The sequence below is a fragment of the Macaca mulatta genome, chromosome 7 (genome assembly GCF_049350105.2).
Source record: "Macaca mulatta isolate MMU2019108-1 chromosome 7, T2T-MMU8v2.0, whole genome shotgun sequence".
Taxonomy (NCBI): Eukaryota; Metazoa; Chordata; class Mammalia; order Primates; family Cercopithecidae; genus Macaca; species Macaca mulatta.
In genome coordinates, this window is record NC_133412.1 from 180,409,110 (window position 1) to 180,426,416 (window position 17,307).

A 17,307-nucleotide genomic window follows, 5' to 3' on the forward strand; every position below is an offset into this window, starting at 1 on the left:
CCAGCTACTTCAGCTCTAGGTGTAGCTAAAAGGGGCCAAAGCACAGCTTAGGCCACTGCTTCAGATGGTGCAAATCCCAAACCTTGGCAGCTTCCCTGCATGTTGAGCCTATGGTTGCACAGAAATTAGAGATTTGGGAACCTCCACCTAGATTTCAGAAAATGCATGGAAATATCTTCATGTCCAGGCAGAAGTTTGCTGGGTGGGGGATGGTGTAGCCCTCACAGAAAATCCCTGTTAGGGTAGTGCTGAAGAGAAATGTGGAGTTGAAGCCACCATACAGAGTCCTCACTGGGCCTCTGCCTAGTGGAGCTGAGAGAAGAGGGCCCTGTCCTCCCAAACCCAGAATGGGAGATCAACTGACAGCTTCCACTCTGAGTCTGGAAAAGCTGAAGACACTCAACACCAGTCCATGAAAGCAACTGAGATTGGGGCTGTACCTTGCAAAGTCATGGTGGTAGAACTGTCAGAAACCATGAGAGTCCACCTCTTCCATCAGCCTGACCTGGAAGTGAGACATGGAGTCAAATGAGATTATTTTGGAACTTTAAGGTTTAATGACTGCCCTATTGGATTTTGATCTTGCATGGGGCCTGTAGTCCCTTATTTCAGCCATTTTCTCGCATTTGGAATGGGCGTTTTTCTCAATATCTATACTTAAATTGTGTCTAGGAGGTAACTAACTTGCTTTTGATTTTATGGGCTCATAGGTGGAAGGGACTTACCTTGTCTCTGATGAGACTCTGGTCTTGGACTTTTGAGTCAGTGCTAGATTGAGTTAAGATTTTAGGGGACTGCTCCACTCCAGCCTGGCGACAGAGTAAGACTCCATCTCAAAAACAAAAAGAAAAAAAAGGTAAAGTAATGTAAAATTTAAAGCCAACTCAAAAAAGACAGATGTACATTTTCTTTACAAAGTGTTTCATTAAACAGAATTAACTTGAATGGTGGTCTTGGAAACACAGCTTAGTTAGATTACTGGACTTAGAATGGAACTATTTAAGAAAAAGGGCCAAGAAAGCATGCAGTTTTTAGGTCATAAACTACAATTGTTTATGCAAATGTGCAAAGAAGTTAGGAGCCTTCTATAGTAACGACATTTTCCTGGAAACTGCCCTCAGCCACTCGTAACATAGCTTTCAAAGCCACCTCTAACATTGGAGCTTTCACTATTGCACAAACCAAGAATGAGTCCTCTCAGAGTACAATGTAATTCTGGTAGCATCCAAAGCCAAAACAGTACATAATATAAGAAAGCAGAGCTTTACACCTGAGAAGAATCTGCCGATGATTCTTGAAACCACAAAGGAAGCAGGAAAATTCCCAAAGGGTTAGTAGCAAGAACCAAAAGGAACCACCCTCCCTGCCTGGAACCAGGGATCTGATGTGGAACTGCCTCCTCAGGGAGCAGTGGTGTCCTCAGTGCCCACTGGTGGTTCTGAGCAAACCCTGGTTTACTGAGCTCACCCTGCCCTCCTGAGAGGCCCCTGTTGTCCTGAGCACCCCCTGGTGTTCTGATCGCCCCCTGGTGTCCTGATTGCCCTCTGGTGTTCTGATCGCCCCCTGGTGTCCTGAGCGCCCCCTGGTGGTTCTGAGCGCCCCCTGGTGGTGGTCCTGAGGGCCTCTCATGTCCTGAGCACCCCGTGGTGGTTCTGAGCGCCCCCTGGTGGTTCCGAATTCCCCCTGGTGTCCTGTTTGCCACCTGGTGGTTCTGAACGCCCCCTAGTGTCCTGAGTGCACCCTGCTACCTTGAGAGCCCTGGTGGTCCTGGGATCCCCCTGGTGGTTCTGAGCACCTCTGGTGTCCTGAGTGCCCCCTGGGGGTTCTGAGCACCCACTGGGATCCTGAGCGCCCCCTGGTGGTTCAGAATTGCCCCGGTGTCCTGATTGCCTCTGGTGGTTCTGAGTGCCCCCTGGGGTCCCGAGTGCACCCTGGTGTCTTGTGAACTCTGGTGTCCTGAGCGCCCCCTATTGGTTCTGAGCCCCCGGTGTCCTGAGCGCCCCCTGGTGTTTCTGAGCACCCCCTGGTGGTTCGGGGCACCCACTGGTTTCCGGAACACCCCGCGCTGATTCTCAGCAGCATCTACCAGGCAGTCCCCTCCTGTCTCCCTGCAGGGAGTTTTGTGTCTGCGCTCAGACAGATGTCCCCTCACTGTGCCCCTCACAGTAATACACGGACATGTCCTGGGCGCTCAGGTTAATTATCTTAGAAGAGAATCATCTGAACAGTGTCTCTGAGGACTGTTAATCTTCTTTGAACTCAAGGAGAGTCCCATTGAGAACTTCCACATGAATTACTTTTATTATCGCCCACACCAACCCTTGTCGTGAATCCTGCTGGACCAAACTTGTTCTGTTTTCAGTGACTCCAGAGGCTTTGCAGAACAGTCTGAGAATTCTTGGTCTGTCGTATGTCTCTGTCTGACTCCACTAGTTAACTCCAAGGAGGACTTCTGCACACACAGAGGCAACAGACTGAGAAGAGCCCCACGTGGCGCAGCCACAGCTGAGCCTGATCCACGGGGAACCTGAATATTGAGGGTGATGACAAGAGAAGCCCAGATCAGCACACACCCCATGGTGTGGACACTGAGGAAGGGCACAGGTGTGGGATGACTCCTCACCAGGACCTCCAGGAGAACTGGGGAAGAGTTTCCTTTTATTAGCAGGGGAGGGGCCTCATGTCCATGCCTTTCTCCCTGGGGATATTTGTGTTCTGCTCAGCAGGGCTCATCCATCTATATCTCTGGATTCCAGGGAGGGCAGGGTCAAAGGATTCCTGGGACTGGATGTTTATCGTTGATCTGCCCATTACTCTTTCTTTTTCTCTTATGTGGATCCTGTTAGTGTATCTTTGTAGGATCAATGTTTATCAACAAATAAGTACAGTAAACAAATAAAAATAAACCTTGCCCAGAGGAAATGGACATCTGCCTGTAGGCTGTGCAATTACAGCTGTAAACCACTGTCCTCTACAATAAAGCACAGTATTCAGTTAGAATTTTCAAAAGACAGATGTACTAATTGTGAGAACTAGAGCCCATAATTATCTCTATCCTGAGCTCATTTTGGCACAAAGCTGTTCAGTTTCAGATACATGTGCTTGTTTGAGGAAAAAATAAGTGCAGGGACACGTGTGCTTATCTGAGGGAAGAGTTCACATACAAACAGGTGTGCTCGTCTGAGGGAAGAGTCCACATGAGGATGCATTTGATTTTCTCAGGGAAAGTCCCACATAGAGACAGATGTGTGCCTGGACTGAGCTGGAGTTTGAGGGAAATCTTTCTCAGTTAAGGAAAGATTTGAATCCTCCGTATTACTTCCTTGTCAGGAGGGAAACTTGGTTACACATGAACCTGATTAAAGAAAGGCCTTGGCCAGGTGCGGTGGCTCACTCCTGTAATCCCAGCACTTTGAAAAGCTGAGTCAAGCAGACCATGAGGTCAGGAGATCGAAACCAACCTGGCCAACATGGTGAAACCACTTCTGTACTAATAATACAAAAATTAGCTGCGCATGGTGGCGCGTGACTGTAAACCCAGCTACTCTGGAGGCTGAGGTAGGAGAATCACTTGAACCAGGGAGTTGGAGGTTGCAGTGAGCCAAGACTGTGCCACTGCACTCCAGCCTAGCAACAGAGCGAGACTACGTCTCAAAAATAAATAAATAAATAATTAAATAAAATACATAAATAAATAAAGAAAAATGAAAGCTCTCTTGTGAATGGAAACCTCTTACATGCAAATGGGGAAAGTTACTTCATTCTTTGTTGCCTGCATCTCATGCAATTCCTTCCCCACACTGCGTAAAGTTATTCAATATTTTACTTTTATACAATCTGCATTTTATCCTGGGGTTCATAATGTGCTAAATAATTTTGTAAGTTGTATACATTTAGATTCGCACTTTGCATCATAAAATTGTGAGACTTAATGAATTGCGTCATGTGTTCACTACTGCAGATTATAACAAATTTCAGTTTGTAAACAGTGCCTGTTTCTCCTAATGCATACCCTCCCTCTAAATGTCTAGAAAGTCCTCATATATTTATGTGATTTACAGTTTTGTCTTTTACAGAAAGTCAATAAAATGTACACAGCAGATTGGAAGTAAGCTCACTGAAAAAAGTGGCACATAAAATTTCTCACCTAGATAACTTTGGAAGTGAGGGTGTTCTGTCAACCTAAAGTATGAAGAAACTGCACTTAAACACTGGACTCTAGTCAAAAAACATACTTCCAACAGGGGTACAAGTTAACAATTCTAATACCACTATGCAGATATTCCGAAAGTGAACAATGAATTAAATGAACGGCATATGGTAGGAGGGGGTTCCTCACTTTACAGTTGGTAGTTATGGATAGGCAAGGAAGGAAGGCTAGAAACATTCACGTGGCATCATAATAAATTGTAGATACCAGTGTTTTCTAAAGTTTTATGTAATAAAGGTACAGAAAATGAGGTACACATACAGTTTAGATGCGCCTGTAAACATGGGTTAATACACACATGCACTTTCCTAGGCCTGTTAGCTCAGAGATCCTAAAACACTAACACTGCATTAACAACACACACACACCGAGTATCACAATTTTGTATTTTAATATAATTCTTTAATACCAGGAACCAGAAATCTTTGGAGAACTGATTCTACGTACAGGAAAGATAATTTTAAAAATGAACTTGGAATTTCTTGTTATACCAGGAAATAGAAGCCTGTTCAGAAACAAAAGAATGGGGTGTGTGTAAGGATGCAGAATCCAAACTAAATGAGCTCACAGCACCTAAAAATGTTCTGGTGATTTGAGCAATAAAGTGAACAATGTAGCATCAGATTTTCTACATAGTAAAAAATAAACATTAATGAACCAATACTGATATTAACAGATAATTAATGGTGGCTCATGCCTGTAATCCCAGCACTTTGGGATGCCGAGGCAGGTGGATCACCTGAGGTCAGGAGTTCGACACCAGACTGACCAACTTGGAGAAACCCCATCTCTACTAAAAATACAAAATTAGCTGGGTGTGGTGACACATACCTGTAATCCCAGGTAATTGGGAGGCTGAGGCAGAAGAATCGCTTGAATCAAGGAGGCGGAGGTTGCAGTGAGTCAATATCGTGCCATTGCACTCCAGCCTGGGCAACAAGACAGAAATTCCGTCTCAAAAAATAAATAAAATAGAATAAAAATTTTTGAGAAAAAGGTATTTTTCACTCAAAAGAATTCCAATCATCTTAAATTAATAATCCTCCCAGAAAGTAGGTGAAATTTAAACACTTATGCTGTAACTGTGGCCTGAGATTAGAGACAAGAGAAGAGTTGTATGTTAGGGTTGGTTTCATAACCAGTTTTTAGATACAAGGCAAAAAGTGTATAGTCTCTAAAAATATAAAATTATCTTATCCAAGTTTACACACATGCATGCACACACACATAAATGTGTATATGAATATATATACACACACATATATATACTCATACGTATATGTGTATGAGTATTTTTCTGCCACAGACACTGATAAATCAGGGAAAAGACACCTACAGACTTGGAAAATACACTTGCAAATCACATATTTGTTAAAAGACTTTGTGTTACGTTGGTAATGGACTTTTTTAATGGGTATATAAGGAAACTCACAAATGATCAAAAGAAAACAATGAACTTAAAAATGGGCCAAATATCAAAAGAGACATTTCATCGCAACTATATGAAAATAATTAAATATGGAATTTTAGAGACATGTGCATTTAAACAACAATATACCAGTACTGATCTATTAGAATGTTTAAAACAGACATACTCAGTACCAAATGGCAATGAGGATGTGGAAGAATGAGATCTCACATGCATTGCTGGTGTGAACCCAAAATCATAACTGCACTCTATGGAAATCTTTTAAACATCTTGATATTCTGTATAATGGAGGTAAATATTAAGTTAAAATGTGATCTAGCAACTGTTTTCCAAAATATTTACGACACCCATTGAAAAACTCACGCTTACCCTAATATCTTCAGAGAAATTCCTGTATCAGTTTTATAAATTTGATTGTTTTCCACTCCTTGAATTTTGCTTACAGAATAAATATTTTATGGAAATTTTCTCAAATAATTAGAGTGCATACACGTTTCTATTGTTCCTTTTCTTCAACGACTTAACCTCACTTTCTAAGAAAGCCTGCAATCAAATAATCCCTGTCATCTCCTCATGTCCAGCACAACTCTCCCCTCCCTCAGGCCCTCAGACTCTCTCAGGCTGTGGGTTTTCACACTGTGCATCTTGTGCGGTAATACATGGCCATGTCTTCAGATCTCAAGCTGCTCAGCTCCACGTAGGCTGTATTCGTGGAGGTGTCCCTGGCCAAGGTGAGTCTGACCTGAAACATCTGGGCATAGCTTGTGTTATCATTGCTAGGGTTGATCCATCCCATCCACTCAAGCCCTTGTCCAGGGGACTGTTGCACCCAGTATAGCAGGTGATGGTGGACCAGAAAAATTGCAGGAGACTTTCACTGAGGCCCCAGACTTCCTCACCTCAGCCCCAGAGTGCACCAGCTGCACCTGGGAGTGGGCACCTGTGGAGAAGACACAGGAGTGGATGAAATTCTTTTTGACTGAAAAGAGTCCCCTTCTCATCCCTGGGAATGGGTAGTCATTTGCCTGTAGTTGCTGCCACCAAAAACAGGATCCTCCAGGTCCAGTCCATGGTGAGGAGCTGTGTTCTCAGCTGCTTCTCTAGAGGAAGGATGTGCTTGTTGGGTAATGTTCTCAGGACACAGGCATATCCATATTTATCTCAGTGGATCTCAGGTTATTTGCACATTCATGGGACAGAGCAATTCATAACTCAAGACCTGATCCAGGACAAGAAAGGGAAGATAAATGACACATCAGCCATACAGGAGTGAGATGCTGGTGGTCCGAGTCTTAGTCCTGCTGGAGGAAATGCATGTGCTGCTCCATTTGCAAACTCTTTGTGAACAGAGGTCCTTTAAATGAAAAACAAGCCTCCACAGGACATGCTTTTCACTGTGAACACATGTTTGATTAGCATGGAGACCAGCTCTATCATTTCTGGGACCATCACTGTCTGTGACCCTGAGCAGGGACTTTGGACTCCTGCTGGCCTCAGGCACCAGCACAGTTCACTGGTGACTCTGAGAAACTGACTGCTGGGTGTCCCACATGAGTGTCCAGCAGGTCCCTCTGAGATCTGCTCAGTGCTCCTAAGACAGTGTCTCCAGTACTTGGTGTCCTGAGATCCCAGGCTCTTCAACAGAAACACTCTTGGTTTACAGATTTGCCCTGTCATGTGTGATTAGAGTTGATTTTCTCGTATCACAGACAAGGAGAATGAGAAGATGAAACAACAGTTTGGAATTCTTTAGGAATTTATGTTCCCCAAATAATTACCAAGTAATTTGTGTTTTGAGTAAGTTTGGGTTTCTTTCCTACTGCCTTTATGAGAATTTCGTGAAGTGTTTACATACCTTCAGTTCATATCCATAGATCCTCATCTTTACATATTGATTTCTCACTCACTTGGTCTGTGCACCTGCTGCACTGTCAGATCCACCTCTGTACTGTCACTCACACAACGTAGGCAACATTACTTAACACTGAAATTTAGTTCCTTATTCATAGAAATACGGTGTCTCCAACAATTCTGTATGCATTGAATTAGTAAAATCATTCCCATCTTTCAGGTTCTCTCTATTAAGATATTTATAATCCTAGAAACCCACTTTAAAAAATAGTTCTCATTCCATGTCTTCGGTATTGAATGAGAACTATTTTTTAAAGTGGATTTCTAGTTATAAATATCTTTGTGAGGTTGGGGGAGGGAGAGCCTTAGGAAAAATAGCTAATGCATGCCGGGCTTAATACCTAAGTTATTGGTTGATGGGTGCAGCAAACTGCCATGGCAAACAAATACCTATGTAACAAGCCTGCATATCCTGCAGACTTACCCTGGAACTTAAAATAAAAAATAAAATAAAAAAGTTCTCATTGCCTTAAGTTGTCTGAATGGTTACGATATAATGGCTTACGTAAAGGCAAGTCAGCAACTTGTTGAACAGTTTTGCTTGTTTGTGTTTGTTTGTTTGTTTTTCTGATAAAGGAAGACACAAACTCTGAGAGGAAACATCCTCCCAAGCCTCCTGTGCACCTGATCTGGGGCTGGAACCTGTGCTGTGTGGCTCCTGAGCGCCCCCTCCAGCTTGGCTCTTGCCTTGCAAGAAGGTTCCTGTCAGGACTCACAAAGCATTTCCCCCCAACATCTCTAGTCCAACATGAAGTGGTTGTGTCCTGGTTTGGAACACTCCTTCAGTAACACCATATGTTTTTTATACCATCTCTTGGAACAATCAATTGGCTTACTAAACCTACTGAACTCTGCAGGGAGACCCAAAGCAAGGATTCTGTGACACAGGAGGGAGCCTCTTCTCTGAAGCTCCAGATGCACTGAATCAGTGAACCCACAATGAATCCAAAAACTTGCGGGAAGTTTTGGAGTGCTTTGTTTCTTCCTTGGGTTCTTGTAGTTGAATGTTGCATCTCAGAATTTCTGCAGGTGCAGCTACTTTCAGACTAAAGTCAATCTCTATTTACAATTCTAATAACACAATTCTTCCCTTCTTATTAGTGTCTAGCCTAATACAAAGTGCCTCCTACAATGACACTAGGCCCACTAGATTTTTCTCCTAGAAATCTAAAGCAAACAGGATACAAGTGGAGACTTGGGAAGTGCATGCAGGAGATTTTTCTTCTTCCCTCACATAGGATAAGATTTTGTAAATGTTCTTCCCCTTAGGAACCTTTGGAGAAGGCTCCTGGTATATTCCTGAATAAATAATCCTCTCCAATTCTGACCCAGAGAAAATGTATTTGAATTGTATCTTTTAAAATCTAGAGATTTATTGAGGGAAAGTCCAGCAGAATCTACATGTTGGAGCATAAACCAAAAGCACAATCAAAGGTCACCTTTGATGTACACTGGAGGCAGAATTCTGACCTTATTACATCTACATGACATGACTGATATAAATGAACTGGCAAGAAAACAGAGAAAGGACATGGCAGAACGCTTATGAAAAAGTCTCAGCAATTTCAATTTTCTTCTGAGGAAGCTGAAATTGTGAAAGTAAAACAGTGTGACTGGACACGTCTCAGATGATGTTCTGTTCTGGAAAGTATCTCCAGTCCTGGGTTGGATCCAGTAGGTGCACCTGGTCATGCAAACCTGAAACAGGGACTCATTCCTTAAACACAAGACATTCCAATGAGAAAGCTGTTCTCGGGTGAGTTGCAGAGCAGGGAGGAGGAGATGGAAGTGTCCTTGGCTTCCCAGAATTGCTGAAACTTGAAGACCAAGGCCACGTCTGAGAGGCAGAGATCCACCTATGAGTACATCACATCAGCTCTGTCTTCAGGAATCTTTGGCTGTGTGGGAGGATAAGAAATATGATTTATTTATTTCCGGTTACCCAATGTGCTTCAGAGAAAATGAAATTGAAAATTCAATACATATGTTTGCGCCATATTAGGGGAGAGAACATGTATAAGTCATGGCAGTACAAGTGCTCACTTCAGGGCCTGCAGAAGGAGCAAGTGCACAATTGAGAGAACGAAGCGCCCTGCCCCAGGAAGCAGGTGCCCTAACATCATCCCCTGAGAACTGTCCTCTATCAGCCATGCATCAATTGAACCTGAGCTTCTGCCTGGGATCTTGTACATAGGGTGGAGAGCAGAGCACAGCTCAATTCCTCCTCAACCGTGACCTACGATGCGGCCCCTCCCTTGAAGTTTTATTCTAATAAGCTGTTAATATGAAATAACAGCACTAACTTTATCTGTAACCTTTCAGGTAGGAGCCAGTGCTCTTCAGAATTGTTATCACTATTATTTTCATCACCCCTAGAAACCAGAAAAATATCTGTGTGACCCTTCATCTCAGACCTCAGACGACCACTTTGCAGAGGGCACACCTGCTTTGTTTCCATCACGAATATGGCATTAGAACAGGAAAGTATGTGTACCTTGTTATATAATTTATCTAAATTATATTACATTGGATGAAATTAGAATTAGTAAGCAACACTTACAAATTTAGCTGAGGGCATATGTAAGCAAACTGTTGATGGTGTGTCTTCATTTCTCCTTGCTTATTATAGATAATGTGAGAGGAGAGAGGTAAATTAAAGAGGAAACTATTGACCAACGTGGACTCAGGTATTTTAAAAATAAAGGAGGTTTTCACATTTTCTGGAAACCCCATTAAATTAAGCAAATTAAGGAACTTTAAGATATTTTTCTGCAGTCTAGAGACAGAAAATGAAAATTCTGCAGCAGATCATTTTGCCAAATAGGCAGCTTTAAACTAGTTTGTAATTTGACATAAATATTTGAACAAAAACCCCAGGTGCAAATAAGAAATTATAAAATTTAAATGTTTAATGACTGGTTGAGAGAAGCTTGAACTAACATTATTTTGATGAGTCACACCTCAAAAATAAAACTGTGTCCAATGGTCCAACTTTTCAAGGGGCTGCTTGAATAGATAGTTTCTACCTCCCCTAACCATGAGTCCTGGCACAATCTATCATCCTCTAAAACCTCAGGACCATTAAGAACAGAGAGAGAAGTTTGAACCCTATGAAGTTTTGAGAGACTCAAAATTACTGTCTGGGCTGGTTGGTGTGGGTTATCTCTATAAACCTAGTCTTTGAAGAAGGGTATGATGGTTTTTGTTATAAAGAACAACAAAGACAGTCAAGGAAAATGAAGAAGCAGGGGAACATGGACCAAACAGAAGAACAACCTAAAGGTCCCTAAACAGACATCAATGAAAAGGAAGCGCATGGATTACCTGGCAGAAAATTTAAAGTAAATGTTAGAAACGTGTTCAATGAGCTAGTGGCAGCATGCAAGAACAATGGGAGAATTTTAATAAAGATAAAACATTTAAAAGATGATTAAACAAAAATGTTGATCCTGAAGAATACAATAAGTCAGCCCAAAATTTTAACAGAGGATTTTAGAACAAACTAGGTCAAGTTATAGAAGAAACAGTAAACTCAAAGAAAGATCATTTGAAATAGTAGAGACAGAGAAGAAAAATTTAAATGAAAGAAATAAAAAAGAGTTAAAGACTATGGGCCAGGAAGGATGCTGAACACTAAATCATGCATTTGAGGAGTTATACAGAGATAAGACAAAAGGGGTAGTGAAGGAAGAGAGGAGGAGAGAGAAAGAGAGAGAGAGAGAAGATAAATTATTCAAAATAATAGCAAAAAATCTTTCCGAATTTGGAGAAGGGAAGCAAATATTCATCCACAACAAAGAAGCTCTATAAATTTTATATAACATAAACCCAATGACAAAAAAAATGTGACTCAGTTTAAAACCACATTGCTGAAAATAAAAGAGGTTTTAGAAAATAGAAAGAAAAAGAACAGATTTCTCAGCAGAAGGTTTTCAGTTCAGAAGGGACATGGATTACATTCAATGGTGTGTGGTTTAATGGCAGAGGTTCTTTTTGGGAAATGTGTCCTGGGTAATTTCATCATTGTGGAAGCATCAAGGGTGAATTTGCACAAACCTACAAGAAATACCCTGCTACACATAGGCTATGTGGAATAGCACAGTGTTCTCAGACAACTAACCTGTACAGCGTGTTACTGCACTGAACACTGCAGGAAACTGAAACACCATGGTAAGTATCTCTCTATCTAAATACATCTAAACATGGAAAAAGTTTAGTGAAAATATGTTATTACAACATATGTGGCCACAAACATATATGTTGTCTATTGTTGACTGCAGCATTGTACGTGACACACGACTTTACTCAAATTGGCGGTGGGGCGGCGGTGGTGGGGGGGTGCTAAAAATAAACAAAACTCTGCCAAGAAGAATCTTTACCATGTAAATCCTTTCCAGAAATGAAAATTAGATTAGGACTTTTCCAGACAATCAAAAACTAAAGGAGTTCTTCACCGCTGGGCCTGCCTTAAACACCAAAGGGTCTCAACTAGGTCTGCAGAATTATTATGTAGCTGCATCAGCTCCATTCTGGCCTCTGTTATGTGACAGTTTTGTGTGGATTTGCTTTCTACGCTTTCATGGCTTTTTTCTCTCTCAACTTCTAAATTCATTCTCCTTTTAATTCACAATTTATTGAAAATATTCATATTCAGCTTAGAACATTAAAAAACTTTGGAAAAAAATTCGTCTTAAACCCACCAACTCTAATTAACTCTCTTTAGGGATGCCCATTTTTTTCTTGTTTTCCTATAGGATATGGTCCTTGTTTGTACCTCAGTCCAGTCCTTCTTTTCCTATGCATGAGGCATCCAACCATCACACACCCAGGAACATCTTGGAGGAAGGGACCCTACCATCGATCTCTTCAGCATTCATGTGCACAGGGACCATTCCTTCAGCTGTTGTATGTGCTTTAGAGTTTTCCATTTAAAAGTGTTTTTCACTAGTCCCCCAAATAAAGTCCTTGGACCTTAAAAAGTGATGTGGTGTTGAGGGCATTGACAGCCAAATTTCGCTGAAAGTATCTTCTGCCCTTGGTAATTGGGGAAGACTGGGAAGAAGGGAACAAAACGCAGACCCCATGTAGCTCCTCATTTAGCAATAGATTCAGTGCAAATTTAGAAAGTTGGAAACATAGAGTGATGTTGGTGTGGTTTTCTGTGATATAATAACGAGACAGCAGAAGATGGTCAGTGGTCAGTTTCCATCCAGCTGGTACTCGTTGTCCATTAGTTATATCCTAATAAAGGATAAAAGACAACTTTTGTGACAAAGCCCCAGGGCTTGTTTAAAAGACCTTGTCCCAACAGGGACATGACAATTTTTATATGACAGCTACTGTTTTTGCCTAATTCATGTGAAAATCTGAGAGATATGCCCAGCCTCAGGGGGCTGCTTCTCCCTCCAGGAGACAGAGCTAATAGAATTGTGTGGTATTAGTCTGTCTGTGTCTTCATAAGAAGACAACAGGAGTGGGTGGCTTAAACAGCAAATATTGATTTTCTTAAAATTCTGCAGTCTGAATATCGAAGATCAAGGTGCTGGCAGGGTTGGTTCTTGGTGCAGCTTCTTCCTGACTTGCAGAGGCCCACCTTCTAGGGCACTATGTCTCCACGTGGCCTCTTCTCCGTGTGCACGTGAAAAGTGAGAGGTCTCTGGTGTCTCTTCCTTTTCTTATAAAGACAACAGGTCTACTGCATTAGGGTCTCACTTACGATCACATTTAACCTTAATTATATAATTATTTCAGCACATGAATTTCAGAAAGGGCACAATTAAATTGGTGACACAAATCAAGAGATGGGGAGAAGCATTAGTATATATATATATAAATCAATAAGGTGTAATGGGCCATGCAGGAAGTTGTAGGCAAGTTCCTAGTAATCGGTGAAACCTCAATTGTAAGAGGAAAATGTGCCTTCCTCCTTTCTTTTCTGGCAGAAGAATGTGAGGAAGTAGAACCACAGATATCAAAGAAAGAGGAGCCCTGGGGACAGCTGAGGTGCTGGTGAGGAGGGAGAGCACTGAGCAGATGAGGAAGCCCCGCCCTCCCTGCACCTGCTCCTGACCCGGCCTCCTGCTCTGTGGGCCCCGCGCGCCCCCTGCTGGTCCTGAGCGGCACCTGCGCCCGCCCCCTCCGCCTCCCTGCAGGGAGGTTTGTGTCTGGGCTCACACTCACCTCCCCTCACTGTGTCTCTCGCACAGTAATACACGGCCGTGTCCGCGGCGGTCACAGAGCTCAGCTTCAGGGAGAACTGGTTCTTGGACGTGTCTCTTGAAATGGTGACTCGACTCTTGAGGGACGGGTTGTAGCTGGTGCTCCCACTATAAGAGATGTACCCAATCCACTCCAGTCCCTTCCCTGGGGGCTGGCGGATCCAGCTCCAGCCATAACCACTGCTGATGGAGTAACCAGAGACAGCGCAGGTGAGGGACAGGGTCTCCGAAGGCTTCACCAGTCCTGGGCCCGACTCCTGCAGCTGCACCTGGGACAGGACCCCTGTGAACAGAGAGACCCACAGTGAGCCCTGGGATCAGAGACAGCCTCCCATATCGTCATATCTGCATCCCCGAGACACTCACATTTGGGAGCCGCCACCAGGAGGAGGAAGAACCACAGGTGCTTCATGTTCTTGCACAGGAGGTCCGTGACTCTCAGAGAACATTTCCTGTGTGAACAGGAGCCTCAATTTAAGGAAATGTGTGGTGGTTTCCTGTGGGTGCCTAAGTGAGGATTTGCATGTGGGTGGTGCCTTTGTATGGAGCAGTGAAAAGGGTTGCGGGAGGCCCCAGTCTTTGGGGCTCACCCTGAGAGGAGGATGCTGGCTGTGCCCTCTGAGAACTGGGTTCTCTTCCTGGGGCCTCCCCTCACCAAGCCCAGAGTCCTCTTCTTCCAGGTAGCAAATGTGCTGAAGGAGCTGGTCTGGGAGATGAGTGTGATCATGGATCATGGACACATTTTGGAATAGGGTCAATGCTGTTCTACCTTTAAAAATTGATATAAAACCAACCACACACCCAGGTCATCTAAATTCTCATTTACCACTTCAGACATATTGGAACAGCATCAGGTTGTAATAATGACAGTGAATCCTGGATTCTTCCAATGTTTTATTGTAGTTTCTTTTTTTTTTTTTTTTTTTTTTTTTCTGATCAAGTCTCGTTTAATGGCGGTAATGCACTGCCTTATATACACTTGGAAGGGAAGGGGTTGGGCTAAGGCGGAAATGATCTCATTGCCGAGGGCGTGGCCAGGTTTCGGTTTCTCTGGTCGGAGGTCATGTTGCGCTTGTGCTATTAAGTAACAATTTTCTCCGGGCGCGGGAAAAGTGAGTGAAGAAGCAGGAAGAGCGCCATCTTTAATGAGGTATTAGTACAGGGGAAAAAAGGCAAAGATAGGGAGAAGGTGTGGGGTGGAAATGAATATAGCTCAGGCGTTTAATCCTCAGTTATTATTCGCTATGGCCGGGGCATGCAGCTCCAGACAGAGGACGGCCACCTGGGGGATGGGCCCCACACCAACAGGGTCAGTGTTCCACAGTGGGAAAGTTAAGGCTTTGCTCACAGGCAGGAGCTGAGATGTCCGAGTCATGCTGTTCTCCACAGACCAGTGTGTGCGCTACGGCGACTTGCCCCATTACAGATGGTGCACTCCACCAAGTGAGGAGCAGTGATCTCAGGGGCCTCGTCTCCAGTGCATTTGGTCGTTTACAGGGAAAGAAAGGCAGAGGTTGCAGCTGCATGCGTCATGGCTCCAGCTGCATAGCTGCATTCCTTCCAATACTCACAACAGTTTTCTGAGTGCTTTTTAAATCGTACTTTCAGGGGGCACATGTGCCGCTCTGCTGCATAAATATGTTGCATGGTGTGGGGTTTGGGTTACTTTTGAACTCATCACCCAGACAGCGAACGTAGTGCTCAGCTTTTCAACCCTTGTACCCCTTCCTCCTTCCCTCTTCCCTTTTGGAGACTCCAGAGTAAAGTTCCAATGGCATTAAGTTTGAATTAAGTTTGACTTACTCAGTTTCACACAGCTTTATAACCAAAGGCCACACAATCATGTTACCTCTCAGGAAAGCAAGGGGCTCTGTAGCGTCTTGGCTGTTGTGTGAGCGATGTCCACTAATGCAGCCTTCATTTCAAGTTCTCCTCTCCTTCCTCCTCCATTCAGGATCTATCAAGGGGAAGGTGATGGGCTGTGACATGAGTCACACTCACAGGATCCCTGCATTTTCACTGCTGTGACCTCTTTTCTGGATCTGAGAGGGAGGACAGCAGGTACCTGTCCCACGTCGTGGGCCACATCCCTGGCTCTCTGCTTGCAGAAGAGGTACCAGGATACAGCCCTCGAGAAGCATAGAGAGGGCACAACTGAGAGACGCCTTTGGACTTGGGAGATTTACATCTTTCCAGGAGATGCTGCTCATCATCTTTATTAAACAGTGAAGTCACTTCTTTCCAACCTCGGAAACTTGCTCCCTGAACCTGCGCCTGGGCGGCGGCAGCGGCCGGTGGCGGCCCCCCACGCAGGCCGTCCTCCTCCTCGGGGGGCTCGTCCAGCAGCACCCGGCCCCGGCCCAGCTTCCACATGGTCGGGCGGGCTCCGGCGTCCCTCCGTCCGTGCGTCAGGCTGTGTGGGTCCGCGTCCCTACCGGCCACCGGACGCTATTGTAGTTTCAAACATCCATCATGGTTAGAGGGAAGCTCCTGTCCCAGGAAGTGGGTCATTTTTAAAAAGCACCTGACAGCTGTCCTTCTGTGACCTTTTGAAATGTGGGATTCTGTCTGAGACCTTTTGAGAAGATAGTGGGGCATATCTCCATCCTTCTCAATGTGTGACCTTGATGATGTGACCTGACCTCTAAACACTTCCTTGTAAAATATGTAGATTGAGGATTGCAGTGACAGCTTTAGACAAAAATTCGATAATGGGTCAGCACTGCCAGATAGTCTCATGACGATCATGAAGATTATTGCAATTATCTTTCCCATGAACCAGAGAGGACCTCTGTGACCCTCCCCTCTGAGAGTACAAGGAGCTCTGGTTCTTCCCTGATGGTTCACACCTTTGAAACATGGCTGGACAGTGATACTCAAGCCCAGAGTCCTTACCCACATATTTACCAATTCAGATCTATCTATCTCTGAAAGAATTTCTCCTCCATTGACTCGCATGAACATATTTTAGTGTGCGCAGCATTGCAACTTGGATATTTGACATTAGTTTGGTGAGTTATATAATAAATAATCTATCTCCACGGATATGGGTAACAGGAGAGTCATCATTTTTGTCAATGCTAATCAATATTAAGTTTGAGATTCATGATTTTCAGTAAACTGGAGTTAAAATTTTCATGATTCTTGGCAAGGAGGTCTCAAACCTGATGTTTTGCAGAAAAAATGATCTCATCATTGTTAGACAGGAGCTTCTTTACCTAGGAATCGACTCCTTTAAACTAAAGCACCTGAGAGGTGGTTTCCTGAGATCTTGTGAAAATTTATCTATTGGAGAAAAAGAAAATCAGGAAAACCTTTCTCAAATAATTGAAAGAAAGTTTATAAGAAAATTTTATCAACAAAGCCATGAAACTTCACTTCATCAATTTTTGGGGTTCATTTGTTACAACTCAAGAAGCAATTAAGAAATCTACACAATTGGAAGCCTACTCCAACAGGGATAATATCTCCCAACTTGTAAAACAGACCAGTATTCATAAAGAGACACTTCCCCATGAGATCTGCGACTTACACCGATT

The 17,307-nt window shown here is 43.5% G+C and overlaps 1 protein-coding gene and 1 long non-coding RNA gene across 2 annotated transcripts; both read right to left on the reverse strand.

The window, feature by feature from the left end:
* Positions 1 to 7,822: 7,822 nt before the first annotated feature.
* LOC720935 (immunoglobulin heavy variable 4-38-2) lies at positions 7,823 to 14,283 on the reverse strand. Its single transcript, XM_015144645.3, has 3 exons — positions 14,135 to 14,283; positions 13,731 to 14,051; positions 7,823 to 9,448 (listed from the first exon to the last, which is right to left on the reverse strand). Exons 1-3 carry the CDS (start codon positions 14,178 to 14,180, stop codon positions 9,435 to 9,437), a joined length of 381 nt encoding a protein of 126 aa, XP_015000131.3. The 5' UTR covers positions 14,181 to 14,283; the 3' UTR covers positions 7,823 to 9,434.
* Positions 14,284 to 14,673: 390 nt separating this feature from the next.
* Positions 14,674 to 16,402, reverse strand: LOC144330496 (uncharacterized). The gene is made up of 3 exons (XR_013396748.1): positions 16,037 to 16,402; positions 15,770 to 15,933; positions 14,674 to 15,725 (listed from the first exon to the last, which is right to left on the reverse strand). It is a non-coding gene; the product is annotated as an uncharacterized LOC144330496 (long non-coding RNA).
* Between the last annotated feature and the right edge of the window lie 905 nt (positions 16,403 to 17,307).